This window comes from Mercenaria mercenaria, chromosome 2 (genome assembly GCF_021730395.1).
Source record: "Mercenaria mercenaria strain notata chromosome 2, MADL_Memer_1, whole genome shotgun sequence".
NCBI lineage: Eukaryota > Metazoa > Mollusca > Bivalvia > Venerida > Veneridae > Mercenaria > Mercenaria mercenaria.
This window is the reverse complement of record NC_069362.1, coordinates 79,134,892-79,162,407: the sequence shown is the minus strand read 5'-3', so window position 1 is coordinate 79,162,407 and position 27,516 is coordinate 79,134,892. Positions and strand designations below refer to the sequence as shown.

General features: G+C 34.5%; 3 protein-coding genes across 3 annotated transcripts; 1 reads left to right on the top strand and 2 right to left on the bottom strand.

Annotated features, from left to right (window-relative positions):
- The first annotated feature begins 402 nt into the window (after nt 1-402).
- On the top strand, nt 403-5,531 carry LOC123562849 (perlucin-like). The gene is made up of 5 exons (XM_045355445.2): nt 403-529; nt 790-887; nt 4,469-4,550; nt 5,006-5,222; nt 5,376-5,531. Exons 1-5 carry the CDS (start codon nt 496-498, stop codon nt 5,395-5,397), a joined length of 453 nt encoding a protein of 150 aa, XP_045211380.1. The 5' UTR covers nt 403-495; the 3' UTR covers nt 5,398-5,531.
- Nucleotides 5,532-9,316: 3,785 nt separating this feature from the next.
- LOC123562303 (uncharacterized) lies at nt 9,317-16,927 on the bottom strand. Its single transcript, XM_045354944.2, has 11 exons — nt 16,754-16,927; nt 15,609-15,812; nt 14,802-14,914; nt 14,324-14,453; nt 13,450-13,649; nt 12,638-12,737; nt 11,840-12,041; nt 11,032-11,213; nt 10,503-10,658; nt 10,147-10,292; nt 9,317-9,900 (listed from the first exon to the last, which is right to left on the bottom strand). The coding sequence occupies exons 1-11, from the start codon at nt 16,925-16,927 to the stop codon at nt 9,459-9,461; spliced, it is 2,049 nt and encodes a 682-aa protein (XP_045210879.2). The 3' UTR covers nt 9,317-9,458.
- A 2,274-nt stretch (nt 16,928-19,201) lies between these two features.
- LOC123562302 (uncharacterized) lies at nt 19,202-21,042 on the bottom strand. Its single transcript, XM_053526749.1, has 5 exons — nt 20,863-21,042; nt 20,217-20,347; nt 19,825-19,933; nt 19,330-19,524; nt 19,202-19,231 (listed from the first exon to the last, which is right to left on the bottom strand). The coding sequence occupies exons 1-5, from the start codon at nt 21,040-21,042 to the stop codon at nt 19,202-19,204; spliced, it is 645 nt and encodes a 214-aa protein (XP_053382724.1).
- Nucleotides 21,043-27,516: the final 6,474 nt, after the last annotated feature.

The following is a 27,516-nucleotide window of genomic DNA, read 5'->3' as shown; positions in this document are numbered from 1 at the left end:
GTTTTGTTGTTGTTATTTCGTGTGTGGTTACTTTTTTTGTTTTTTGTCTAATTTCCACGGGTCAGAGGGGAACTGAATCGCGATTACACAAACCGAAATGGTTACATGAACGATGAACCATGATAAATCGGAAGATAAAAAAAAAAAAAAAAATATGTATTTTCATTCTTATATGCCAATTAAAAATACTGATATAAATTTTGCTTTGATAAGTGGTGAATCTGACGTCATTTGGTATTATTTTGAAATCATCGGTCCGCGCTTCAACCATTGGTTTTTTTTCACAGACATACATTCATGATGTTCCTTCCTCGCCCATCTGGGATACAAATCGAGCAATGTTAGAACAGCAAACTCAAACAAAGCAAAAGTGGACAAAAGAACGATTTAAACAGACATTATCATATTACTTTTCAACCTTATCTTTAACGTCTGTTATCTTCCTAAGGGGTGACAAAGTCAGACAGAGTCAACAGGACAGTCAGTTTTAAGATAATGATGAAACTTTGGATTATTTCTGTTTACGTTGGTAAACATGTTTTAACATACATCTTATAAGTGTTTAAATATTACTAGTACTTGTGTTGGTGTACTGTTTCAAATTTTAAACTTCAGCAGTTCGTTGACGCCGTGATACAAGAATAGTACAGTAACTTACACAATGTCAAGAATATTTAAAATTACAGAATAAAAACCGGACACAAAAACTGCTTTTCAGTTTACATTGTACACTTTTTATTGTAAATGCAGATACATGTAATTGCATATAGGTTTATTTTCCACACACAGTAAGTGTTGTATATGGCCAGTGTCCTAATGGTTGGATACATCACGATACGTCCTGTTACAGACTCCGGTCGGACACAGAAACTTGGATAAATGCCAAGGTATGTTTAGGTTGCGGAACAATGAATGGTATGTTTAAGCAGATACCGGTTGGGAAATAGATTTTATTTTTGTGTGCTTTGTTGCCAAATAAAACACGGTTTTGAGTTTAGATGCGTAGTAATCTAATCACGAACGCCGAAGGCCTGAGTTATAAATTACGACGCATCTAAACGAAAAGAAAGATTTTTCGATTAGATATTAACCTAATTTTGGCTATTCCGCCTAAAAAAAGATTCCATTTAGATATTAATCTAATTTTGGCTATTCCGCCTAAAAAAAGATTCCAAATTATTATCGAACGTGTTAGAATGGAAATATATTTTAGTCTGTGGGTTTCTTGGCAAATAAACACGTTTTTGTTTATATTAAAGAAAATCTTAAAAGTATTAGAATAAATGACAAAAAATCGCCTTTTATAAAATTAGTCTTTTCATTGCCTAAATAAATCGCCTAGTATGGAAGCCTTGGGTTTCATTTATTTTTCTTTTATACGACATTTTGAAAATGAAATAAAAAATGTTTTGGTTTTATCCTATTTTATACTCCCAAGAGCTATCATTTTTTTACTGCTAAAAAAAACGATTTCGCAACTTCTGACCTATTTACAGTTATAATGATCGACTGTTAGTACATCGCAATGTTTACAACCCAACAGGCATGAACTTTTGGCTCTATGACATTCTTTAAAACACATTTAAAGACAAGTCAATCGTTTTGGAATGACTGTCGTTAAATTAACATTGCTATGACGGAAATGGAACTTAAATAACGAGGATAGGAGGGATAAGTAAGGCTGTAGTTATTAGGCATAGCGTCTCCTTGATTGTAAATAACACCAGAATATGACATGTTTTACATTTATAATACAACCGACGTCAAACAGCGATGTTACACCTAAAAATGGTAGCAACGCATTTTGGTAGTCACTACCAAAATTCGACCGAAGTTTGGTAGCGACAAAATGCGTTGCAAGGGTACAAATGATGTGTTAAGGATCATGGAATGGAACGTATTTTGGTAGTTTTCTACATCAGGGGCTGTGCTCATTTTTACATTACGCACAAAAGAGAGAAATAAAAGGAGGGAATGTCTCCTATAAAAATTGGCGTGGGGTGGTGGGGGTGGGGGGAGTTCCTATAGAGTTTTCGTATAAAAACAACCAAAATGTAGATTCTTGAGCGAACGAAAGGGGCTTTAAACGACGCTTCCTATGCAGTAACATTGTATTGTATTGTTTTGTTGTTTTAATGTGCTAGTGAATTTCCTGAATTTTAATCTCAAACATTATATACTTACTTAAGGGCGTTTGTGAAAGCTGTCCCAGGGCCATGCGAACGACCCATCAAATAATTGTGGTGAACAGTTGTGCCAAGTTATTTCAATATCTCTCGATGTATGTCAAAGCTAGAGTTGCATTGACCTCTCTCACGTGTGTTCTAATGGTCCTGCTTGTCTGAATATAGGGCCTTTATATTTTCAAGGTCAAAAGGTAAAAGTCGGATGAGCGACAAAGTTCCATCAAGACTCTTTTTGAAATAATATTGTCCATTTGTCACTAAATATACTTTTTGTAAATCATGAGATTATTATTAATACCGTTTTGCGTTGGATGTGTACATATCCAACGCATTTTGGTACTGTATTTTTGTAAACCACCAAATTGTGTGAGTGTTAAGCATTTTGGAGGTGACTTCCAAAACTCGGCCGAATTTGGTAGTGACTACCAAAATGCGTTGCTACCATTTTTAGGTGTAACAGTGATTTTTCAAGTAAGTCCTTATTCATTTCACGTCAATTGTCATTAAAAGTAGACACAGTTGTTAATATAGGCGATTGTCCCGTTCAAATGAAAAAATGAAAAAAGAAAATATAAAAATTCTCTAATGTTATTGAATGTGGAACTTATTTAATGGCACTGACCTCCAGGTCGTACGACAACAAAAGAAATGTTTTTTTAGATGTCAAGAAATTGTTCCTTATATTTCTTAAAAAGGCTTTAAAACGTAGTTACTGACAGATTATATGTTTTGGAAACACATAAGTATAAGTTTGTTTTTACTATTTTTTCCAATCAAAATTGGGCGTTTGTAACGGGGTACCATAGGTAAACTGCCTTTGTTATAAATCTTTATATTTAACGGTCGTTAGGAACGTATTCCTCCGTGGTGTATGGGTTGAAAACGCGGGAAAGTTTTTATTACCGAGGCGGTCCGGATGCGATTCCGGACTCGGGCATATTTTTTATCTCGATTGGGCTTTTTAACAAAAACTTATGTTCTAATGTTCATAACATGGCCAAACTTCAATTCTAAAGAAATATCCAAAAGCTGGAGGTCAGTGCTTTTAAATACGTAGATATGAATCTTTAAAAATATGTACCAGGAATATTAGACTTGGCAAATATGACTTGGAATATGGAAAAGTTATCTATTCTTATAGGGTTTCTTCTTTAAATTGGCAAGATGACCCAAACATTTTTCTTGGCACGTTTCTTTTAGCAATTAATGAAGTCTATTAGTCCTTTGTGAACAAAAAATGTATCCAAACAAAATAATAGCATTCTCAGATTCATAAATCAAGAATGCTCTCAACATTTTATTTGTTGCCTTAAACAATATTACACGCGTCGCAATGAATAAATTAGTTAGCAAACTTGAATGTTGACTTGTAAACATATAAAAAAAATAGCATCACAAATTACACCCATTCCCGGATTCAAAGACAACGACAGCACTTTTAGGCGTTTAGAAATTACAGGAAGTTGAATTAAGATGTGAATGGTTAGTTCAATTAGTAAATGAAGCAATCGGAAATCCATGCTGCGACTTTTGGCATTTTGTTTTGAGATACTCTCAGTAAAAGGGAAAGCAAAACAAGAAGGGTATGAACGTTGTCACGTATTCTCCAAGGAGAGAATGGAAAAACTATTGTTGAAATTGTCCCCTCCCTACAGGATCTTAATGAAGACGCTTTTGTTTTATTTTTCATTCGTTTTGCCATTGTTTTTCACAATGTGCGTGAATATCGTGACTGATATGTCAAACATATTCGAGTATGATTTTTATTGTAAGAATTTAAGTTTACATGGCAACTTTCTGCAATGTTTGTTGGCGGCTGAACGATAAGCTGACATTCATTTACTATTTACTCTGTCACAAAATAGTTCTATAGTAAATCGGTTCTGCTATAGTCTGTCCTGCCTGTCACTTATCGTAGCAGCAACATATTATTATACAGTTATTGACTTAAGTTGAGGTCAATATGTGCTTTTACGGACCTGTAAAAATGATATAGACCGAGGACGCAGGTCAATATCATTTTTACAGGTCCGTAAAAACACATATTGACCGAAACATAAGTCTATAATTGTTATATTATATGCCCTTCTCAAATATATTCATTTGATTGGCCGATATTTCATACACATAAGAAAAAGTGATATCACAAGAGTCATTATCACTTTTACAGGTCAATATCGCTTTTTGCGGACCCGCGCGTGCACTCATTTCGACCAATCAAATGAGCGCATTTGAGAAGGGTATATAATATTACAGTATATTTGCTTGAATTTTAATTTCAGAACGTTTGTGAACTCGACAAAGCATATTTAGCGGAGATCGGAGATGAAAGAGAAAATACATTTATCCATGGGCTGATAACTGGTAAGCCATACGCGTGTGTTCATGCATGCAAGCGTGATGTATTGTTGCCGAGTTTGCAGACCCAAAGTTAATGCACAAAGAATATAATGTGACAGTAGAGGCAATGCTTACATTCATAAACGTTTCGTGTTATTTAGTATACATGTACTTCTACATTGTCAAATAACCAGTACACATAGTTAGTAGTAGATGACGGAATTTTTGTTGGGAGGTATCACATCTATAGAATCCCGAGGCGAGCGTGTTGAGGATACTATCGATACTGGTACAGATATGTTAACGCTAATTTTGCATAAAACGTGTAAAAAGTCTAACTCAATACTTAAAATAAGCATTTCCGTTGCTTTAATAAAATGTGAGGAATAATAACATAAAACGTTTGTTCCGACTGTTATTTTGTAGGGACGTTTGTGTCTGGTACATAATTATTTTATGTATCTTTTTTCGTTCTTAAGATAACTTGAACGTATGGCTTGGTGGAACCGACTTATCAACTGAAGGCGAATGGATATGGATAAATTCCCACTCGGATATGACGTACACAAAATGGCGTCCTACCGAACCAAATAATTCTGCGCATGACGAAAACTGTCTTGAAATGGATAAAAACGGACTTTGGAATGACAGACCATGCCATTATGTCCAGAAATATGTATGCGAGAAAGCATTGTCGTAAGTTATGGCTACCACTTTTTGTTTACAAAATGTTATTACAAACTACTGAACCGCTTAAAAAACATACGAATTTTAAATAACTATATTCATGCCAGTTATTCTACCAGAATTCATGTAATAAGTTAATGAACCATTCTTTGACTTTTTCAGAGACCAAGAAATCGTCGGCTAAAACAACTTGAAGATCTTCTCGCTTGATTTGGAATAAGAATTATATCTAAAAGTAAATTCATTTCCAGACAGTCAACATTGTATTTGTATAAAATTGCTTGATAAAAAATGCAGAATTAAATTATTATGGAAACACTCCTTTCTTATCACACAGCAGTATTGTAAGGGAATTTGTATATTTTCAGTCGACCGTCCTGATGGTTCAAATGTAGTATTACATGTTCAAGGCCGGAGTTTTTAAAGTGAAGGCATGTTTGTATATTTATAAATACTATCACAAGGAATATGAACGACCTACTCTGTCCCAAATAATGCTTGGAAAACGATATTAGAGGGATGTTATGCATTATCGTGATTCCTTATGATTAACAAAATGTGGAATTTTGCCCTTTAAATAAATAGAAAATAATCTGTAAACATAGGTATAGTTGTTTTCTTTGTGTATTTATTTCGTTCAATTATAATAAAGTTTCTCGACCAAAGGGTGAACATTACAGTTTTACATCCGTCCGTGCAAAACAAAAGAAGAGACGTGAGAACCGAATTAAATTGTAAAGACAATCTTTTTATGATAAAAATTTGTTCAGTCATAATTTAAAGAAATCCTAATTTTCAAGGATATTCAATCAAATCCCCCCTAAAAATGTGAAGAGTTGTGATAAGAAATGTAATGAAGTAACTACAGAGTGCATTTTGTTATATTTTGTACTTCTATCGCTGGACTGTCTACTTAAACGATTGCACAAATTCTATACTTTAAAGACCTCAGTCCTTTGGTGATTACAGGAAGTTGATTTAGGACGTGTATGATGGCTATGTTGTTGAGATAATGTAGCGGCCGGAAATACACACTGAGTCTTTTTTGACAAGAAAAAGAAAAAAACTAGGAGGAAAATAAACTGTTTGTCTTTAAACTCTTGGCGTGAAGTCAGTCTGTCATGAAAGGTATCACGTCCTCCAAAGTTGTGAACAAAATGTATAACTTTTCTTTGCAAAATCTAAACAAAGGCGAGAATGTTCATAGACACCTGATGTATGAGAAGTATTTGCTTTGTACGCGTGAAACGTGACAGAAAAGCAAAACTTACTTCATTAAGGTTCGTAACCAGCCACCATTAGACCGGTACATTTATATTAGAACAGAACATAAGTTTATTCATATACACTAGCTTGATCACGGTGGTTCATCGTCATGCATAGCTTTACACATACAAATGCATGCATTCAAATACAGCGAGAGTGGATACAATGAGTGATTGAAGATATTAAAATTAACAGTTAACAATTAATTACAGTAAATAGATAAACACAGGAATATTTGCAAAAACTAAACATGCATACGTCTATACGGTTAAAAATTAAGCATATAATTTATATACAGTCGACATTCGTTATCTCGAAGTCTTCGGGACCTTGAAAAAAAAGTCGAAATAACGAAAACTCGAGATATCCAACAATTCCGTCATACATGTACATTTTTATAGTGGTTCCGTGAAGTATAGGAATCGCACTTCGTGAAAATTACCTTAACGGGGATTACACGCACAAATTCTGTTTACAGTTTCATTTTTCGAGTTTTCATTATCTCGATATTTTTGAAAGATTATTCTGTTACATCAAAACAAAAAACAAAACAAAAATAAAGAAAAAATGCAAGATTTAGACGATCAAAATTAACCCCTCATGCTTTCACACTCGGGACTTGGGACAATGTTTATTTTTTATTCACAAAAAGAAATATCATGTGGTTCATATCTAACATTGGGCATACATTTGACCTTTCATGGACCTATCGGGGACCTCCATGGCCGAGTGGTTAAAGTTACTTGTCCCTCATAGTGTGGGGGTCAAGCCTCATATTGGGTGTAGAATTCTCCATGTGAGGAATCCAGTTGGTTTATGAAAAACGTAGGTGCCCGAAACGATGCCAGAAGAAGCATCTGAAGTCTTCCTCCAACATGAAATGTTGAAAAAGTCGCCATATGCCTAAATTGTGTCGAGGTGACTCTAAACTGAAAAAAATGGACTTTTATTGTCAGTGCCTGATTGTGCGCTGATGAAATAGTTTAAAATATTTATAAAATATATTCTGTTTTGATTTTTAGTCATCTCACTGCAGTAAAAACATCATATACTTATTAAATAGATTCCCAGTTAATAGTCAAAACAATTGCCCTAAGACCAAATTACTATAGACTGGCAAGTAACACAATCTATGGACCCTTATTTCTCATGAGCGCTGTTTTTTTTTTTTTGTTGTTGTTTTTTTTTTTGTTTGTTTTTTTGTTGTTGTTTTTTTCGGAACTGTACTACGACTTTAGTATTTAGATAAAGACACAAATATATTGGAGTAGTAAAATAAAAAAAATTCACATAGACCGTCATTTCCGAGTGGTTAAGATGGCAGAATCACTTGCTCCTCACAGCACTGGGCTCGATGCCGCATATTGTATGATAATTTAATATCTGTAGAACACACAACTATCAAATAGGGTCTCTGGTAAAAGCAATACCATTTATATATACTTGGTTCTTCGTATAAGTAATTGCAAGAATGCATTAATAATTGCGAAAGAAGTCAGCCTTTTACGCATTTTTTCAGCAGCAAAGAAAACATGGTCTAGGACACGAGAACATTTTCTCATTAAATTTGTAATCAGAGTTTTATCTTGAAAATAAATAATTTGGCTCGATTGTGTACCCTAATTTCGCCCGGTATCGATTTAACCAGATTTGTAGTCTCTTCAATCGGGGTATTTGCGCGAGCGTCTATTCCGTATACATGCGGGACTGGCCGAATAGCTCGATCAATATAACATGCCGCATGTCGGTATTCAAAAACTCAAGACAGATTTACTGTTGTAGTTGTTATTATTGTTTTTCCTTCTTGTTCGATTATTAGTATCATCAACAAAATTAACTTATATGGCGACCTTCGAGCTTTAATGGTGAAGGTAAACGAGCTGGGCTGGTACCTGGGTAGAACCACCAACCTGCGGCAAGTCAGCTTGGAGGCTTCCTCGCGGAAAAATAAAGGTCCGGCTTTGCTTTTAGTAGTATCTTTATAGTATAATTCTAGTAAAACTTTTTATCAATCAAAATATGAATCAACTGTCGTTGTAACCTACACTACACATGATAATTCCATTTTTACTTTTTACCGTCCTTGCAGATATGAAACTTACAGATATGCACGTAACATAAACATGACGGGAGTTTCGAAACAAATTTTATAACAATATGAATAATGCTTTGCGTATAAAAGTAGCTTACATAAAATGTATGCATCTTAATTACAATACAGTATGATAAAACTTAAATTATAGTCTGACATGAAATTTCTTTACCTTTTCCGAAAATTTTCAAACTATTATCATCCAAAACAGAGATAAATTAATTCTGTTTACCGAAAAGAACCACTAATTAAAAAAAAAATCATTTCGTGGAGCGATAAATTGAAGAGCTTCGTTGTAAATATTTACAAAATAGATGCATTGATACTAGTTGTTAAAACTAGTATTAAAATTACCTTTCCTTTTCTTCCAACCAGCGATTTGCAGTTGCGCTGCTTCACCGCATATATATTTTTTGTATTCTATGTAGGATGATGCAACAATTTTTATGAAACCTTTTGCATTTAACTAAAGGTAAAGTAAGTTTTGCGTATCCAGTATAATGTATCAACAAGGCCTTCGTCTGTCATACTTTATTAGTCAATTCAATAAATTACATTCGAGACGAACTTTTGCTTAGTAGTAAAGACACATTTTCTGGCAAATTTGCGAAATTTAAACTGCTTGATGCAAAAGTGAAAGAAACAGAAAATAACGTAACCCTTAAACCAAACGTCAAAAAATCAAAGTAACACAAATAACTAAGTCAGTACCATTATTGTTGTTTATTTACTGAAAATTCCGCTATTATATGTACCTTTCTTAAAAGTTCACACATTTTCCTGTAAAGTCATCGTCCATTTTAGATTTTGCTATTCAACACAAAAACAAAATTTAGATAAAATATAAATAAATTTAACGAAAGTGGAAATAAAATATTGTGTTCAACTTAGAAATTAAAAACTATTGACAGAAGAGCAGCAAGCAGTAAAACAAGTAAAGGAGTCTGGATCGCCACAGCTGAAGACTCCACGGTACCACCGGCAGCTACAAGTGCATCAAGTTTTGCCGTTGAGAGGCCGGACTGCTGGTCTGAAGTTGTGGACTGTGCTTGCGCAACGCTGAAACTTGAGATCTGGTCCACAGTAAATCCGACAAATGATGTTGATGGTATCTGAGCAATACTTGTAGGGTCAATGGCGGCAATCTGGGAGGTTGTAAGTGTGCTTATTTCATTGGATGTGAGACCACCAATCACAGCTCCGACAGTAGAGACCACGGACGTATCCCAGGAGGAGATTGAACCGAAAGCTGTCTCTGCGAGGTCGGCAAAAGCTTCTAGCTGGCTCTCTGTACAACTTGTTAGCGCTCCTATATAGCTTGCTGCAAAGCTGTTGAAATATACAAGGGTTGACATTCAACTAAAGTAAACTCCCAGTAAATATCCCTTCACAAGAATTGTTACTTTACTAGTATATAAGACATGAATGAATACCCAAAACATTTAAAGTGGTTGTTCTTCTTAAATTAATCATTTCAGATAAGTAACGGCTGATGTATTGTTATTAATATTCGATTCAGCCAGTGTGGTTTCATTAAAGATTTTAAAAAAGTGGCAAGCTATAAAACTTTGTTACCTGTATTCGGTACTAGACATACTTCCGATATGGCTGGTCGTCGCACCACAAGCAAAATGTCCTAGTGCAATAAGTTCACTTGACGTCACAGCAGAGGCGTCATTTCCCTTGTTCAAATCTAACCAACGAGAAAATCCGGATCCAAGCTGGAAACAGAAGTCATTGTTCAATGTTGGTATCTTCTTTTGTTACCGGAGATTTTAAGCCCGTTTTCAAATTATCAGTGTCATATGGATCGCTGATAACCTTTCAGGTTGTTATTACTGTATATAATTAATGTTACTAGCTACTATAAATATAGAGTTTCTGGTTTTGCGGTGCTGTATAAGAATTATCTAAAACAATTATTCTTTTACCTGTGTTTCGCTCCAACCCTCGTGCTGTCCAATGGAAGACATGGCATCCAAAGTGAGATCAGTGAGAGACTCGATCTCGGAGTAAGTGAGACCTTGAGTGATTATGCCGGCGTCGGTAACTTGATCGGCCGACCACCCAGTGGCGGTACTAAATGTCTGCAAAATAGTAACAGCTTTGCTAATATATAATCCTTTTTGAAAAACTGTAATGCAGTAATAATATATAAACCGTTTAAGTTTTTACCAAGCACAAAAAATTCAACGACTCATTGTCTAATTATTCAAAACAAGGGATATAATTTGAATATTATAAACAAGAGATATAATTTGAATATTATGTCTATGCTTAAAGAAGTTCTATAACGGTGATAATATAACCGTTAATATTTAACCTCTATCAGTTTGATCTTTGAGTTAGAGGTGGGGATCTTAAAAGCAGCAGATTATTTTTTGAAATCCCACAAGGAATGGAAAATGTCTTGGTGCCCTTACAACCACTTTTATGGTTGGGTCGTAAGAATTAGCTTACCCCAGCACGTGTTGCAACAGTAAGGAGAGACGACAGCTGGTCGGTACTCCATGTAGAATATCCTCCTAGAAAACTGGCACAGTCTAGGAAATCCGAGTCTGCCATAGCCTCAATCTCGCTAGTGGTTAAAGCAGTGACGCCAGAGCCCAATAATTGCATGTCGTCACATGATAATGATGACACTGCAGTAAATGGAAGAACTGACGTCAATAAAAATAAGATTTTGTAGTTTCTATATTTTGTCTAATACGATTTGGCATATCGAAATATGTTTAGGGTGTCTTCGCAGTTATTACAAGAAAAATACACTCAAAATTAAATCCAAATTAGTAAAGTTTTCCTACTAAATAATACCGCCTAGTTAAATCCGTTCGTTTACAAAACAAAAGCTTTGCAAATTAATTTTGATAGATAACTTTCAGCAATTCTTCTACGAGGATATTACTGATCGTTTTTTTACATCGGCACAGTCTTTATCTGTGAGAGCGGGATTATGTTTGCATTTAATGTCTTAAGGAAAGCAGCTTACATGTGCATCCGCCCCTAAGCAGACCTACTGTATCACATACAACTTAAATATCTATAGAATAAAACAGCTCTTAAACTGCAATAAATACTGGTACCTGGTGCGAAATCTCGTTAAAACCACGTGACGACCAAATGAGATCTCGTTTCCGGATAAAAGACGCTTTCTTCGAACCTTATTTCACATGCATATAGATGTTTTGATATAATGACCACGGCGATGCGTGATTTCACCAGAAAAGGGTAATTTGTTACACAGCATGTTATCATTTCTGTACATTACCTGAGCGTTTTCTCCTCCTCCTTGAGGTATCCTTGAACGCTGTGATAAGTCTCTCATACACTTTCTTCTCTTTTTCATCGCTGTCCTTTCGATCTGTATCTTTAACGTCATTCCCAAAGCCCTTTTGGTCACGTTTCTCAAGTTCTTCTTTTTTGTCTTTGAACTCATCGACGATGTCCGACCCAATGCTTGACATAACATCCTGTTACCAGTACTTTGATATTAATATCATATATATAATATGTTCATATTAAATGTAAGAAAGACAACTAAATGTAGGCGTAGTCAAGAAGACATTTTGGAAAACTTGACTGATTCAACAATTCTTTTTATTGTGAGGGTTTCGGTCAACTAAAGACATCGACAATCAAGTTTTTCCTCTGCATAAATCATCGTTCATTCGCTTAAATTCCTAATTCAAATAAACTGATTAAAACTATTTCACTCTTCTAGTTCAAGAACAAATACATCGTTTGGTAAAGTGTGAGTAGATACCTGATTAGAGAGAACACGTGTTTCATTGTATTAATGAAAACGGTACTAGGGTCCAAACAAAGTAACAGCATGTACAGATGTATATTACTACTACTAGCAACCCTAATATATCAGGTAGCAATTATTAAATTCAGCTGTTAAGAAAAGGCGGCACTTTTCCGTACCAATAGGCACTCGATTTGACTGTATACAAAGGCGACCTTTCCTGAAAATCAACATTTTTCGTCCTTGAGTTTCTTGAAGAAAAAACAAAAAGAAGTGAATAGACAATAAAGTTAACTACATGACACAGTAGTAACCTACGTTAGATATTTTGTCAAGATCTGAAGAGCCCAGTTCGGCCACAAAGGTTCCTAGCTGTGTCAAGGTCACCTCATCAGCGTCCGCTATCTTGCTCTTTTTCCTAGAAAATGGTAAAGAAACGAAAGTATGAAACAAATAAACAAAAACAACGGTAAACAATCGAATTCAAGAGAAACATTTTGTCGTAAAACAATATTTCATTAAAGTCCGTTTCATACAGTTTTATGGTACAATTTTTTTCAAAAACGGAATCTCAAAATACTTGTTAAGGCATATGTAGAAGCTATAAAAATCATCTATTCAACCATTTATAATTTATACTAATTATTTACTTTATACTTTTTATTTATAAGAATTTAGTGTGCACGTCAAGAATAGTTCTTGCACGAAGAAAGTCATGATTGAATTTCTGTTTTAACATATTCCATTGACAGAGATGAAAGGCAAAGTTTATGTTTCGTAATTTGCAAAAGATACTGGTAATAACAATAACATAACATGTAGGGAGTATAGTAACTTATGCGCAACAAAACAGGAAGTAAAAATAAAAAGAATATATTTTATCTTTTGAAAGCATTTAATAGTAATGTTTTAATGTTACAAATTAATATCCCCTAAAATCAGCTCAAACGAAATATAGAAATTTTGAGCAACTGCTACATACAAGACGTGTACGACTGACCTGGGCGTCTTATCTATTGGCGTGTACTGGTCAGAGGAGCACGACACAGTGACCTCAAGCAGTAAGAACGTTTACCTATCATCTATGGAAGAAAATCAGTTTAAATTGTGCACAGAACTTTTTTTCTTACACATTTAATTTTTTCATCGATTTATCTGCCCATGTTTTCCTCTCTTTGGTGCTGAACTGTGCACATTTGCTCTGCACATTGTTCACGACGTCTTGCATGGCGTCGTCGGCAATGTCATCGACTCGGTCAGTGCTCAAACCGCAGGCGAGGTCACCCATAGCAGTCATATCGTCACTGCTCAATTCATCCTTAGTATTATTCTAAAAGAAATGATAAAAACATAATTCTTAGTTAAAATATCGTATCATTTATTTTTATAGAAAATTTGCTTGAAACTAATTTGTTTAAAAGCGTCATGTTCCAATTACTTTTTTCGAAATTGATTCAAATCCATTTGACAGTCTGCTAGCAATTCGAAACAGATTCGTCAAAGCCGTTTGACAGTCTGTTAGCAATTCAAAATAGATTCATCAAAGCAATTTGACAGTCTGTTAGCTATTCAAACATGATACGTTAGTCTTTTAGCTATTCAAAATAGATTCATCAAAGCCATTTGACAGTCTGTTTGCTATTCGAAATTGATTCTTCAAAGTCACTTAACAGCCTGTTAGAAATTCAAAATAGATTCATCAAAGCAATTTGACAGTCTGTTAGTTTTTCAAAAGTGATACGTTAGTCTTTTAGCTATTCAAAATTGATTTATCAAAGCCATTTGACAGCTTTTAGCAAAGTCTGCATTAATTACAATACTGTGTGAAGCAAAAGTGAAGCTTTTCCGTCATCTTGTTGGCCATATCAAAACTTGTCCTGTAGTTGCCTGTGAATCTACTGTTTCATCAAGCAATTCGCTGCCTGGTTTTTCGTGAAAAATATACACATATTAAGTATTCCATTCAAATGGTTATATAATTAAATACTATCGTATACTACATACCACACATTCTTGGGCATATTTTGAAAGTTTTTTGAGATCGTCACTTTTAACGTTTGACAGATCAGCAGATCCCAGTTCTAGTGAAATATCTCCACACACACTCTTTCCCAGGCTATCTAGATCATCGGTGCTATAAACATTAAATTGTTCATATTAAATTAGAAAATATGTCTAAAATGTAATTTCCGCTTGTGTTTGAATATACACCTGAAATGGACGAGATTGTATAGAAACATAAAGTGTATCCAGAACTTAGAAAGACTGCATCAGTGTATAAACTTGTGTTGTTTTGAAACAGGTCTATGGTAGCCCGGATCACGGAACGTATCAGCGAGATCGAAAATATTTAAAGGTATTTTAGATCAACCCATTGCTCTGCACAACAAGTATTGCAAACTTTGCTTTAATTAACAAGAACGATGTTAAAAAGTTTAACAATACTACTGAGAAGATTACATGGCAGTTTGGAAAAACTCACTCGAAGTGTTTAAGCAGTCCTCCGAATTTCTTAATATCCTGGGATACAACGGTGCGCGGATTTCCACTGAACAAACCAAGTCGGTACTTCAGCTTCTCGGCCAAAATTCTTTCCTAAAATATATAGGTAAAACACTAATTCTTCATACATTTTTGTTCCATAAGCTCATGACAAATGTCAAAAATATAAACTATTCAGTTTGAAATATCCATGACGTAACTATTTATTTTTAAGATCATTAAACCTTTCACTACAAACATTATAATATGGTCTTAGTAACTTACATTTTCGGAGTCCAAATCTAGTTTGTATTTATCATTGTTTCATACAGCGGCTTTTAAAATTATTTCTTCAAATAACTACACTATCTGAATTTTACTTTTACAGTATTATCGCTGACATAACACACACCATCAATACAAAAAAGAAACAATTTAATTTAATTTAATAATACCATATTATATACAGACAACAATAATTATAACTCAGTATCAGATTATTATTACGTAATGCAATTCTGAAATCATAACCAGTTTGCAGAGCCCTGAGTGGCCGACAGGTAAAGTTCGCTGACAACGAATCAGTTGCCCTTTGAAATCTCTCTTGGTGTGTAGAATTCTTCCATGTGCGGAATTCATCAAGCTGCCTTACAAAGGACGGTGGTTCTATCCAAGTGTCCGCTAAGCCAGCAATAGTGCCAAGAGGGGCACCTAGGGTCTTTCTATAACATCAAAAGCTGGAATGTCACCTTATGATATAATTGTGTTGGTGTGACGTCAAACAAAACAAAAACAAACGCAAATTAACCTGTTTGTCTGAGAGACATGCTAAGCTGATCAAGTGGCCCGCAATATCCTCTAGCATCTTTGTTGCTGGTATCATTTTCAGATCGTCCACAGACATTCCGCACATGACTTTTCCAAGGTTTCGGAACACTGTCATCGTGTAATTAGCGTTTTTGATGCCTGGCTGACCAATGGTATTGTTAACACGCTTGTACAATTCGGGACACTGTAAACCAGTAAAAATGGTAACTCACATGCGGAAAGAGCTTAAGACGGAAGGATAAGATTTCAAAAGGACGAACGCAGTTCTAACCATAAAAAAAGTCACACACTGATGTAATTCACAAGTCAGATAACAGTGGTTCTATAACTGGAACATTTTAAGGACGCATTATAAAGCAAGACTGCGAACAAAAGGATATATCAAACAAACATGAGCAGACAATAAATGAAACAGAAACTGAACATTACCCCCTGAAATAAATGAAGATGCATATTGTAAGATAAACCTGGAATTGTAAGACGTAAATGGAAGACAGTCGATGACCATTAGAATGAAGTACAATAAAATAGAACAAAAACAATGTTAATGACAAAATTAAGGAAAATAACAAAAGAAATCTACAGATCAGGAATGCCGATTGATGGCTACAAAAATATGAGAGGACGAAACGATCAAATGAAACAATCAAATAAATTATCAATGACAAGTATAGAACCTAGTTATGTAAAATATATTACAACTCAAATGTTCCGTGAATTGTGATTAATTAAACAAAATCCATAAAACTAGGTGGGAAAATGTAAATTATTCAGAATATCATATATAATATAAAAATACAAATCCGGAAATAGGAGTAATATGGATGGTTAGAAAATAGTGAGAGAACGGGAGGTTAAAAATAATAATCAGAATTACAGATAATAATTTAAAAGACCGTCTAAGGAATGTCCAAAAAAATAAAAACACATGACATAACAAAACATATGTACTTTTTTAGTAATCATATAATAAAACATTAAGTATAATGGTGAGCATTTAAGAGAAAGAATACATACTGGTAAATCAAACTAGTAAGAAAAAATAATGTCAAAAAAGAAAATGTCTAAAATTTACTTTAATCAGTTACTATCTGGTTTAGTGTTTGAATTCACAAAATTGCTTACTGTATCTTTACTGCAGTTCAGTTTCCTTTCCGTCTGACCTGACATATCTCCAAAGTCTCCATCTGACAATGCCTTCAGTTTCTTGACAGGGACTTTCTGCAGCAGACTTCCCATCTTTTCCAGATTTCCTCCAAGTCCACCAGTTGCTGATTCCACCTGTGGAAACATTTTCATATTTCTTTTAATTCTTCTAATATTTTAACACGTGTTTAAGATGAAGATATTCTTTAATTAAAATTATACTGAATAAATGGCTTACCGGTTGATGATAAAAACTACTTGCTTTAAGTAAATAAATTTTACTATTAACCAGTAAGCCAGTATTTTATTCAATGTTATCAGAAATAAATTTCAAAGCTTTTTCCCTCAAGTTTGGTTTTCATTTTAATAAATCTTTATTAAACTATAGACCGGTCAATAGTACATACTATGGCCCGACGTTTTACATAAGGAAACAATTAATAAAATCAACCTATTATTAGTCACTGCTTCTGGTACAATGCTTTAATCGTGTCGTTAGAAAGTAACAGACATTTCAAATGATATTTCTCTTGACTGAAACTATTCTGTTCCATTGTTACCAGCAATGTCAAATAACGGAATATAGAAGCGGTGGTGTTGGGGAAGAAGGTAACTAAAACTAACGTAATTTTTAATATTGACCTAAGAATAAATACGCGTGATCATATTACATCTAGTTACCGCAGAACATTTCATTTACAGAAAGAACTAATTCGATTTATTTATTTATTTATTTATTTATTTATTTGGGTTTAACGGCGCACCAACACAGTATAGGCGCCAAACAGGACTACAAATTTTGGTTCCACATCTCATTTACATCGAAATAAAAACATGAGGTATGGAAGGAATCAGTTCAAGATAGTTAGTCCGTATCTATTTTTTTTCTCCGACAATGTTGTTTTAATATTTTGAAAATTGTATGCCATCATTGTTTCTTCGGAAATTGATAAATACATTACCTTTTGAATCATACTGTCTAATGTGGTTTTGTCCATCTCGTCAACGATTTCATTGATCGTATCCTTCATGTCGTCAAGAGCTGTTGCAAGTTCATCTGCACTGATGCTGTCTACATCGTCCTTACGAAGACCTTTTACATTCTTACCAAGATTTTTGAGATCTGTCTGGTCGAGCTGAAAATATAAAGGTAATCTTTATTATTTGAGATAATGTTTTTCTTTGAAAGTTTTTGTTGTTGACATCCGATTAGATCTATTAAAGAATTAATCTGTGTAAGTGGCCATCTCTACTTGTAGAGCAAATTAGCCTGTATTAGGCAACAACCTGCCTTAAAAGGCATGTTTGTCCTTGCTGTTGCCTGCCTGATATCTTTTTTACTTATCTAGTCTCAGTTATTTAGATATTTAATTGTTTTAAATCTGTATGTTTTTCCGTTTTATTTATTAAACAATAATTGTCAGGATTTTACAGAACTCTCATCTAGCTGTAAATGAAAAAGCAGATATAACTCTGCATTCGCTTACAGGATCAAATAGTTTTTTCTTGTGTTTATGTATGAATAACTAAGAAAAACAAGTGTTTGTTTCGTTGACAAATAAGCATCTTTCTCGCTGTTTTTCTAATATCAATGCTATTTGACACTGATGCAACGTTGAAATACGCGGCGTACGAACACAATGATAAACAAGTGGTTCATCAATGAGTGAAAGTCTCGACTACACCAATCAAAATGCTTGATTTAATATATACCAAAATTATGTTTGTAAGCTTCATACGATTCGCTTACTTGTTCAAAGATTTGTGGTCCTAAAGCATGTTTAAAAAGTATGTAAACTTCTACATTTTTGCCGTCGTTTATATGACTGAAAAATTGTTGAAAAAGACGTTAAACCCGAACACACACACACACTACATTTTTGACGTTGGCGAAACAGAGAATATAATATCAAACAAACGTAGCAAGCAATTTGTTTGAGTTTTGTACAGTTAAATGTAAAACTGGATAAAATTGCAATAGAATATAAAGCACAGAATCTGGCCAGAAGAGCGATATAAGCCAGTAGCCATACAATTGTAGTAAAACCTGATTTCGAGATAGAAATCAGTAGATATCAAATATGAATTAACTTACAGAACTCTTTCCGGAATCCGACAGTACTCGTTTCACGACAACCCGCGACTGAAAAAAGAAACGATGAAAACCAAATAAAATTAGGATTATAACAGTTCATAGTTTACTAAATTTCTTTTTAGTTGTATTTTATTGTGCATGCGGTATATATGTATATGCATCCAACACAGACAATCAAATCGTTCAGAGCAAAATTAAGGACTTTATTATCTTCCATAATTAGCATGTTGATTAATGAATATATACAAAGTCTTTAAGTTTACTTTTAAGAAAGCAATCAAAGATATATTTCCGAAAGTCTGTTTATAATTTTCATTCATGAAGCAGATTTATCAAAAGTCAACATATCCATAAAGAAGAAACTACATAAAAATTAAAACGATAAGCTTTTATTTTTTGATAATGCAAATCTGTATAGAAATATACTCACTAACGTAACAATGATCGGAAAAATACTTACGTTTTCTGAAAAGTCAATGTCCTTCAAATCGCCAGAGCTCAGAAGTGAGCCGAAGTCAACATTTGTCATGTTCTTTACAAACCGTGGTGAGAAACCTTTAGCCAGATTTCCAACCTCCTTGAATTTGCTTGTGTCAAAATCTCGAGGCTCGTCGTAGTCGGCGGACTCCTTGATCTTTGACACCATGGTCCGTGCCTAAAATATAAATTCTTATATCAGAAAACAATTAAGTAACCTGAAGGTACCAGCAAACTTAAACGTTTTTGTTTTTGCGTTATAAGTAGTTATTGAACGCAAAAAAAATGATACAACTGAAGTATATATACTGACACGGATTTGAAGAAGCTTTAAAAGGCGTTTTAGGTTTGATGTTGGGGCAATGCTAATACATATTGAAGGTGGTTAAAATGTTAGCATTCAACTAAAAATGAATCATTATCAAAGCTTTTCAATTTTTTCTATGACTTAAAAAGCCCAAATGGAACCAATACTTACACTTTTTGGATCCATGTCTTGTTTGCTAAGGTTTGTCATACCAGATATCAGTACATCTTTGTCGATTTTCTTCATAAGGTCCCTGTCCCGTCCAATGAAAGCTGCTGCACTGTTCACCAAAAATAGGGATACTTTTCTTAATGTTACATGATTCCATGATTGTGATAGGTTTGAAGATTTAAACAAACATTGTCAAAGCATTGATATTTAAACAGAATGATTCTGATACTACTAAATTTCCTTTTTCATTCACAAGTACAATGATGTCTTTCTTTTTAAAAAATAAGAATTGCGCTATTGTTTCATATATCTAATCGCAATACAAACAATGGAATTCAAGACAATATATAGTTGTAAAGTTTACAAAATATAAAATCATTTACAAAACTTACTTGACAACGTCATCAGATGTCCAGTTGCCGGCCCCGCCCACGCTGTCTCGCACAGTTTTTCTCAACTGCATTTTCTGAGCACGGTTCATATCTTTAGCATTGTCGCTGAATGTACTCAAACTGCTTCGAACCTATCAATAAATATCAATAGTTTGAGTCCTGGTGATTTTTAAACATTTTATAGTCCCTAGCTGGCCTCGTGGCACCTGTCTATTGAATGAACGGCCGACACTGTAACTATGCCTTTTACTTTACAGCTCCCATCCCAGTAATTGTTTTACTAGAATTTAATCAAGTTACTGTATGTTCCTACCTAATTGTGCCATTGAAATCCAACGGGAACCAAATGTAATCATATACACATGTATGAGAAATTAAAAGGTACCTAGGTTACTCGAGCTTTCCAGTCTGTAAAAATAGTTCAAGAAGATATGAACTCCGGACAGCGCCATCATCCCATAACTTAACAATAATATATCTATTATAGGACATAATTGACAAAATGTCCAGGTTTAACATGTGCCTGTTGATTAGCGTAAAGCTTGGTTCATATTTTATTGAAATATTTTTTTTCAGAAACGTTCACTGGGGATGTTTAGACCAGAATAACTCGACAAGAACAGGTTACTAGTAAAATAAAGCTTACAGCAGAAGCGTCCAAATTTTTCATCTCCCTGACGTTCATGTCTTTCACCATATCACCCATATTGCTGATGTCCGAGGCGGACATCTGTCGGGCGCCGCCAGCGGCGTCCTTGACCTTTGACATTACCTTGTCCTTTAATTTACTGTCCATGGCATCTGAAAGCTTCGTCAGGTCACGCATACTAAAAGGATATAAATAGATAAATTCTATTTATGATTTTTCTGTCCATACTCTATAGATCAGTGCCTGTTACAGAGTGTGATGGATATGCTGACGATCTATCTTATTTACTTTGTTTGGTTTAACGTCGCACCGACACAGTTTTAGGTCATATGGCGACTTTCCAGCTTTGATTGTGGAGGAAGACCCCAGGTGCCCCTCCGTGCATTATTTCATCACGAGCGGGCACCTGGGTAGAACCAACGACCTTCCGGAAGCCAGCTCGATGAGGGGCAAGTGATTTGAAGTCAGCGACCTTAACCACTCAGCCAGTTAACGATCTATCAATGAAATATTGGATTACATTGAATTTAAAATATGTTGGATATTACCGAGTAGAGATTTATGATTTGGATTATATATATTCATAAATGTAAATGTTAAAATCGTGTAATTATAATAGAATTATAACTAAAGTTAAAGAAAATTTGCTCTTCATTTATTTTGCTACATATTACATGTATTTTAAAAAATTACTAGACGTTCGTTTATCAAATCTTAATTTAAAATAAAAGAATGTCCATTCTCTGTATTTAATCACAAAAAACAATCATAATTCTCATGAAAAGGGCTTCTTTTGCATAAATTTAGGTTTTCAACTTTAACCTGATCTTTGAAATTCTGTTCGACTTTCGTGGATTTTACTAGGCCTGACTTGGGTTAGATCATATCATGACCCTTTTACTATACACCTCAAACTAATGTTTTGTTTGATATAAGCCAAATATATCTCAACACTGCTCTGAAACAAAGAACTATCTATTTATGGAGTCATGAATATTAATAAAAGTATAGTCACGGTATAAGCCTAATGCCAAGTCTGACTTACGGAGTTTGATTTCTGTCAGGTCGTATTTATTTGTTTACATGTTGTATCACGATATTTCTCATTATATATCTGATGCAGCCGTTCTGCGCATGCCCGGAAGTGATTGTCAATTTGGAGTGCACGGCAGAAATACGCAAATTGTTGCATGTCCGTACGCATTTAGTGGTTAGTATCATCATGGTAACAAAATATATACATGTACATTTAAGATCCTTTTCTTTAAAAATTACTTGAATCCGGTATCTACCGGAGTCTGTAATATATCACAGGCGCATCAGATCTGTTTTTAGTCTTTTTAGTTTTAGTTTTCTTGGTTAACACTGAACATACTTGTCTTTGACGACTCTATTTGGACATCTATCGATGACACCATCAGGAAGTCCGGCAAACCATCCTTCTTTGATCGCATCACGCCATTCTGTTTGAGACCACAACTTTGGATGTTTGACCTCCATTTTACTACTTGCGATTGCTCGAGCTAAGCTTCCTTTCGGCAAACCCTGAATTAAAAATTCAGAAGCATGTTTTGCTACTCTAAATATGAAATCCAGTGTCAGTAAAAACATGTTTCTCTACTACTTTGCGATCGTCGTGTAAAAAGCACTTCAAACGCAGAATCTAGAAGTATGTTATTTTGCATAATCATTTAATATGAAACATAAAACCAGATCCAGTTAAAAAATATAATTTATTGTTACGAGATGTTGAGAACTGAAAAAGGGAAAAACTACAAGGAAACCAGGCATTGTTGTTGATGCGATTGATGCGTACACACTAAAAAGATTTGGTTGTTGCCTCTAAATGAAGCCTTTATTAGTACACTGTTTTGTTGTTGTTATCAGTTTTTTTAAATATTGTAAGTATTGTAAGTATCATTAATCAGTGGTGTTGTTGTTGTTTTTATCATCGTATCACTTGAAGCTGGCGTTTTAAGGCTAAGCATTTTTATAAATGAAAAGCAGCGTATATCGACAGATACGTTATTAGTTACAGACCATAACAACATTTTGTACAGTGTTCATTTAGCAGCGTTCCTCTTGCGTAAATGGGGTATCATATTCTATCTGTCGGGCAGCATTTGGTACCATTTTGCTTTACATATAAGAAAATGAAAATCATAAAGTATAGGCTATAAATATTGGGCGTATAATTAAAGTTCAATAGGAAAATCGTTCATGTACAAGCAAATCATTTTGCATGTTGAACAGAATTGAACAAACCTTTATTGCCAGGAACCCAAATTACAGAATATCATTTCGGAATAACATACGCGCACAAACAGGTATTGGCATTGCTGGTATATACCTGTTTTGTTTTTGAGATAAGTTTGATGCTCTACATAATTTTATAACTAATGATCATCATCAAACTCACCGCTGAAACTGAAACTGAATAATTTGATTAAACGCCTATTTTTATACAATGATATATTCAATGGCGTTGTACATAATAATAATTATTATTATTATTAATAAATTTATTGTTTTATTTATGTGTTTATTTATTGTTATTATTATAACAATCTTAATAATGACAATAATAATAACAACAGCCTTATTGTAACAAACAGTCATGACCGCCCCCTCCCCTTGAGGTCATTTTACCCCTTTTGCAAATACCAGTGCTTAAAGCATCACACGGTACGCCCAGACGAGCCTGCATATAGAGGGTTCACACCCCTCGGTTAATGATGCCATCATATACTGTTTAAGAAAGAAATACTACACACTACCCTACCCATAGAGCCTTACCAACAAGTGCGTTTAATTAAACAAACCTTGGAAATATAAATGTTGAAATGTAAAACCTTTTACAAAAATTTAAGAACTTTCACCTGCTGTTTTCGCATAATAAACAGTTATCAAAAAATTTAAAACAATGCCGCGAAATCTCTGAAATACAGTGTCTTAAGATTTTTTTTTTAATGTGTCAAGTGATTTACTTTTGCGTAGTTCTAACGGCAGTTCATTCCAAAGTTTTGGACCAATAGTACCGAAACTTCTATCATTGAATGTTTTGCACTTGTTGTATGGAACAACATAACGGCATTCAGAATTTTCAGACAATCTCAAACCTTGTCTACTAGGAATATACTCTGTAAGCAATTCTGTTAAATACAGAGGTGCTCTGCCAATGTGACAGCTATAATACATGAAAGAAAGTATCTTGAACTCGATACTTGCTTTCACATGCAACCAATGTAAGTGATACAATGCTTGTTTAGAACTGTCAAGAAATGCACCGAGATATCTAATTGTGCTTTCACATTTGACATCATCACCAGCAATGTTAATGGAATTTGTAAAACATTTGTTCAATTTTGGTCTGCTACCAAACATAATAAATTCAGAAAGAAGAACTTACACCAGATCTCTTCAGACTATCGGAACAGTTTAGGCCTTTTGCAATTCTTTTAGTTGTTTCAAAATCGGTTTCGTCATTCTGTAACTTCTTACATAGCTCATCTTGAGCTCCCTGGGGAAACTGACCCAGCTTGTCGACACGCACAGAATCCTGCAAAAACAGTCATCAACTTAAAAGGTTACTTCAAAAATATGTCGTCTGTAAATATGTCAATTTGTTAACAAGTTATCCTTTTACTTAACCTTGTGGAAACCGTTTTCACTTTACAAGGAAATGCTTTTCAATAAGAAGTAAATACGTAACAGTTTTCTGACGTTTCGCTTTAAATGATTTTGAAAATAAGATGGTAAATTCTTAGAAATGGACATTTCTGAAAGGACTATGCACAGTCTTGCATGACTTTTCTTATTTAATATAAAAATGCTACATATAGTCAAAACAAGTAACAGTAAAACATATGCAAGATATAAGAAATGCATTTTTGTTGCGAAATATGGGGATAAGAAATTTGTCTCACATTGAGGGCTCCAATAATTTCCAGTGGCAAATCTCTCAGATCGGAGGTCTGCACTGTTCCCGGTGAGTCGTACATTTTCTCCAGCTTCGTTTTGTCCATGTTGCCAAACTGTTGAGTGAAAAACTGCACGTCTTCTGGCATAGCGTCTTTGAAGAGATTACTCAGGTCAATAACTGAGAACAGAAAGGGAAAGCTGACATTACTTTCATTCTTATTAATGAGTCAGTACGACGAAGCAAGTCGATGGCCGTTTACGCCCAAAAATTGTTACAATAGAAATTACAATTTCTAAATAAAATGGTTCAGTGTTTTGTCAAACAGTTGATCCTTATTGAAGTCATCAGTTTGTTTACGTATGAGAGCTGCTGACACTTATGTGACAATACTTTTTAATCGTTCTGTTTTAAATAATTGTGAAGGGCCCGTGTTTCTTTCACTAATGGTATTATTAAAAATGCCTCAGATCAAACAAAAAATAAAATCAGAATTGTTTATCTTGGGACATGTAAAGTCTGGAGATTAGACTGTATGATACAAAATTTTCAATTCACTTTTCTTATAGAAAATGACAACAAGTTGCACACTGAAATGGAGCAGCAATCTTGTGAACGCAATGGTAGATCGTAGATTACTGTTTAACGTGGTAAAACTCATAATAGAAGCTTCTTACCGTCTTTCCAGTCGTTCTGCAGTTCCATGATTGCTTGTTTCTCATCACTGTCGAGAATATCAAGAAAATCGTCCGAGATATTGCCTGATTTTGTGTCAAACATGGAATGTCCAGTGAAAATAACCGTTGAACTTGGGTCGAAAGCGCTGTTGAATTTCTGTTTGTCAGCTTTGTCCAAAACCTTTGTAACTGAGAAGACAGTATATGTGTATATACTCAAACAATGCAACTGTTAAACTTGTGCTGCAATGTTAACAATTTTAATACCGCAGGGAAGACTAAAAGTTGTTTGTTTTACAGAGGTTGTTGTTCTAAAGAAATTAATATTATAACACTCTGATCTACAGGAAGAGAAAAGTTCTGCCTTTATAGACAGATGTTTGCTTTGTACTGGTGTCTCTAACTGGAGTTAGTCTGTACCCGCCACAAGTTCAATAAATATTCCAGACAGAGGTAGTTACTCGATTAACAAAACAAACAGCTTTCTTCACGCAGCAAAAAGAAGTTTTTTAAGCTGTAAAGCTGATAGAAAGGGGCTGTGGCACAGCAGCTCTCATGTCAAACCTGGCAAAAGTAATTCAAAAGTACTCGCTAGGATTACTGAGTAACGGGTTATTCAAAACTAAATAAGGTCTAGCATGTACAATAAAATGGTTATATCAAATATCAATGAACTTTCAACCGCTGTCGTTCCATTGGGATTGGGCTTGTGCTTTATTCTTTTCGTCAAAAAGCTGTATCTTCGTATAAATCATAACAATAGCATTGTTTATATGGACATAAACTTTTCTGTCATTTGTTCTTAAGATATTACATCTCTCATTGCATGATGTGGCGCAAGTGCTTATTTTGATGTCTACAAGTATTATTTTACACTCGGGAAGTTTTAGGTGTACGGATATCAATGGAAATTTAATGGACTATCCCAGATATCCCCTGTCATAACTGTAATGGTTTTTCAACATCTTATTTGTGTGTTATAATCTTTTATTCATCCTACATGTAACACTTGTAAAAATGTGTTATAGATAGGTGTACTGGGCATTTGAATTCAGTGGAATTTAGTTTATTATCTTGATCTTGTTTCTGAATAAAGTTGAATTGAATGAATTGAAGTCTGGTGTTCAGTCGATGAAATAACGTTTGACCTTTGAATAAAAAAGAAAATCGATAATGTAGTTACTGATACACTAATGATGTACACATTAATTATTCAAATATTTGTACTGGAATTGATCTTTACAAAGTATGTGTTGCGGGAAATGACATGTATTTGTTGTAACCAAAGTGATTAATGATGTTAAATATTAAAAAGAAAATTTGTTAAATGGCGGAATGCCTAGTGTATACATTTAAGTCACTTAAGCAATACAAACATACAACTGATTATGTCCTAGCAAAAGTTACCTACTGGCTGATAATTGGCAAGGTTCCATGTTTCACTCGACATTTTCCAATTATAAAACAATGTAAATAATATTCGAACAAAATTTCTCATTCTGAAAAATCGACTTTCTTCGTCCGAATTCGTTCACGACCGATGATGGTGAAAGCTTTCGCTGAATTACGGAAATTCTCACGGACACTCACAGAATATGTCAATTTTGAACGATAATTACGGATTTTCAAAAATGCTTTGCAGATATTTTGAAGGTAATAAGATAAGTATCGAAGAAATGTTTACCCCATGCTACAACAGGCGGTGTTGTTCTTTGGCGAACTGGCGGTTTAGTCGGTGCTGTTTGTCTCGTCGGTCGAGTACTGGGTGGAGCTGTTCTACCTGTTGGAGCTGTTCTACCTGTTGCTGTTCTACCTGTTGGAGCTGTTCTACCTGTTGCTGTTCTACCTGTTGGAGCTGTTCTACCTTTTGTTGTCCTTACTGGAGGTCTTGTCCTGGATGATGTCGGAAATGTTTGAATACTAGGTGGCGTTGTTTGTCTTCTTGTCGGTGGTCGTGTTTGTCCACTTGTCGGCGGTCGTGTTTGTCCACTTGTCGGCGGGCGTGTTTGTCCACTTGTCGGTGGTTTTGTTTGGCCCTGGGCTGAAATTATAAAA

Coding starts and splice junctions, on each gene's coding strand:
- LOC123562849 (XM_045355445.2), top strand. CDS start 496: ATGATGAAACTTTGGATTATTTCTGTTTACGTTG. Junction 888..4,468: donor AAACTTGGATAAATGCCAAG/GTATGTTTAGGT, acceptor TTTTAATTTCAG/AACGTTTGTGAACTCGACAA. Junction 5,223..5,375: donor GTATGCGAGAAAGCATTGTC/GTAAGTTATGGC, acceptor TGACTTTTTCAG/AGACCAAGAAATCGTCGGCT.
- LOC123562303 (XM_045354944.2), bottom strand. CDS start 16,927: ATGAAAATGTTTCCACAGGTGGAATCAGCAACTGGTGGACTTGGAGGA. Junction 12,738..13,449: donor TCGATGAAAAAATTAAATGT/GTAAGAAAAAAA, acceptor ACCATTTTCTAG/GAAAAAGAGCAAGATAGCGG. Junction 10,293..10,502: donor AGGGTTGGAGCGAAACACAG/GTAAAAGAATAA, acceptor TTCTGTTTCCAG/CTTGGATCCGGATTTTCTCG.
- LOC123562302 (XM_053526749.1), bottom strand. CDS start 21,042: ATGCGTGACCTGACGAAGCTTTCAGATGCCATGGACAGTAAATTAAAG. Junction 19,934..20,216: donor ACATCTGATGACGTTGTCAA/GTAAGTTTTGTA, acceptor TTTGGTGAACAG/TGCAGCAGCTTTCATTGGAC. Junction 19,525..19,824: donor AAGACATGGATCCAAAAAGT/GTAAGTATTGGT, acceptor TTTATATTTTAG/GCACGGACCATGGTGTCAAA.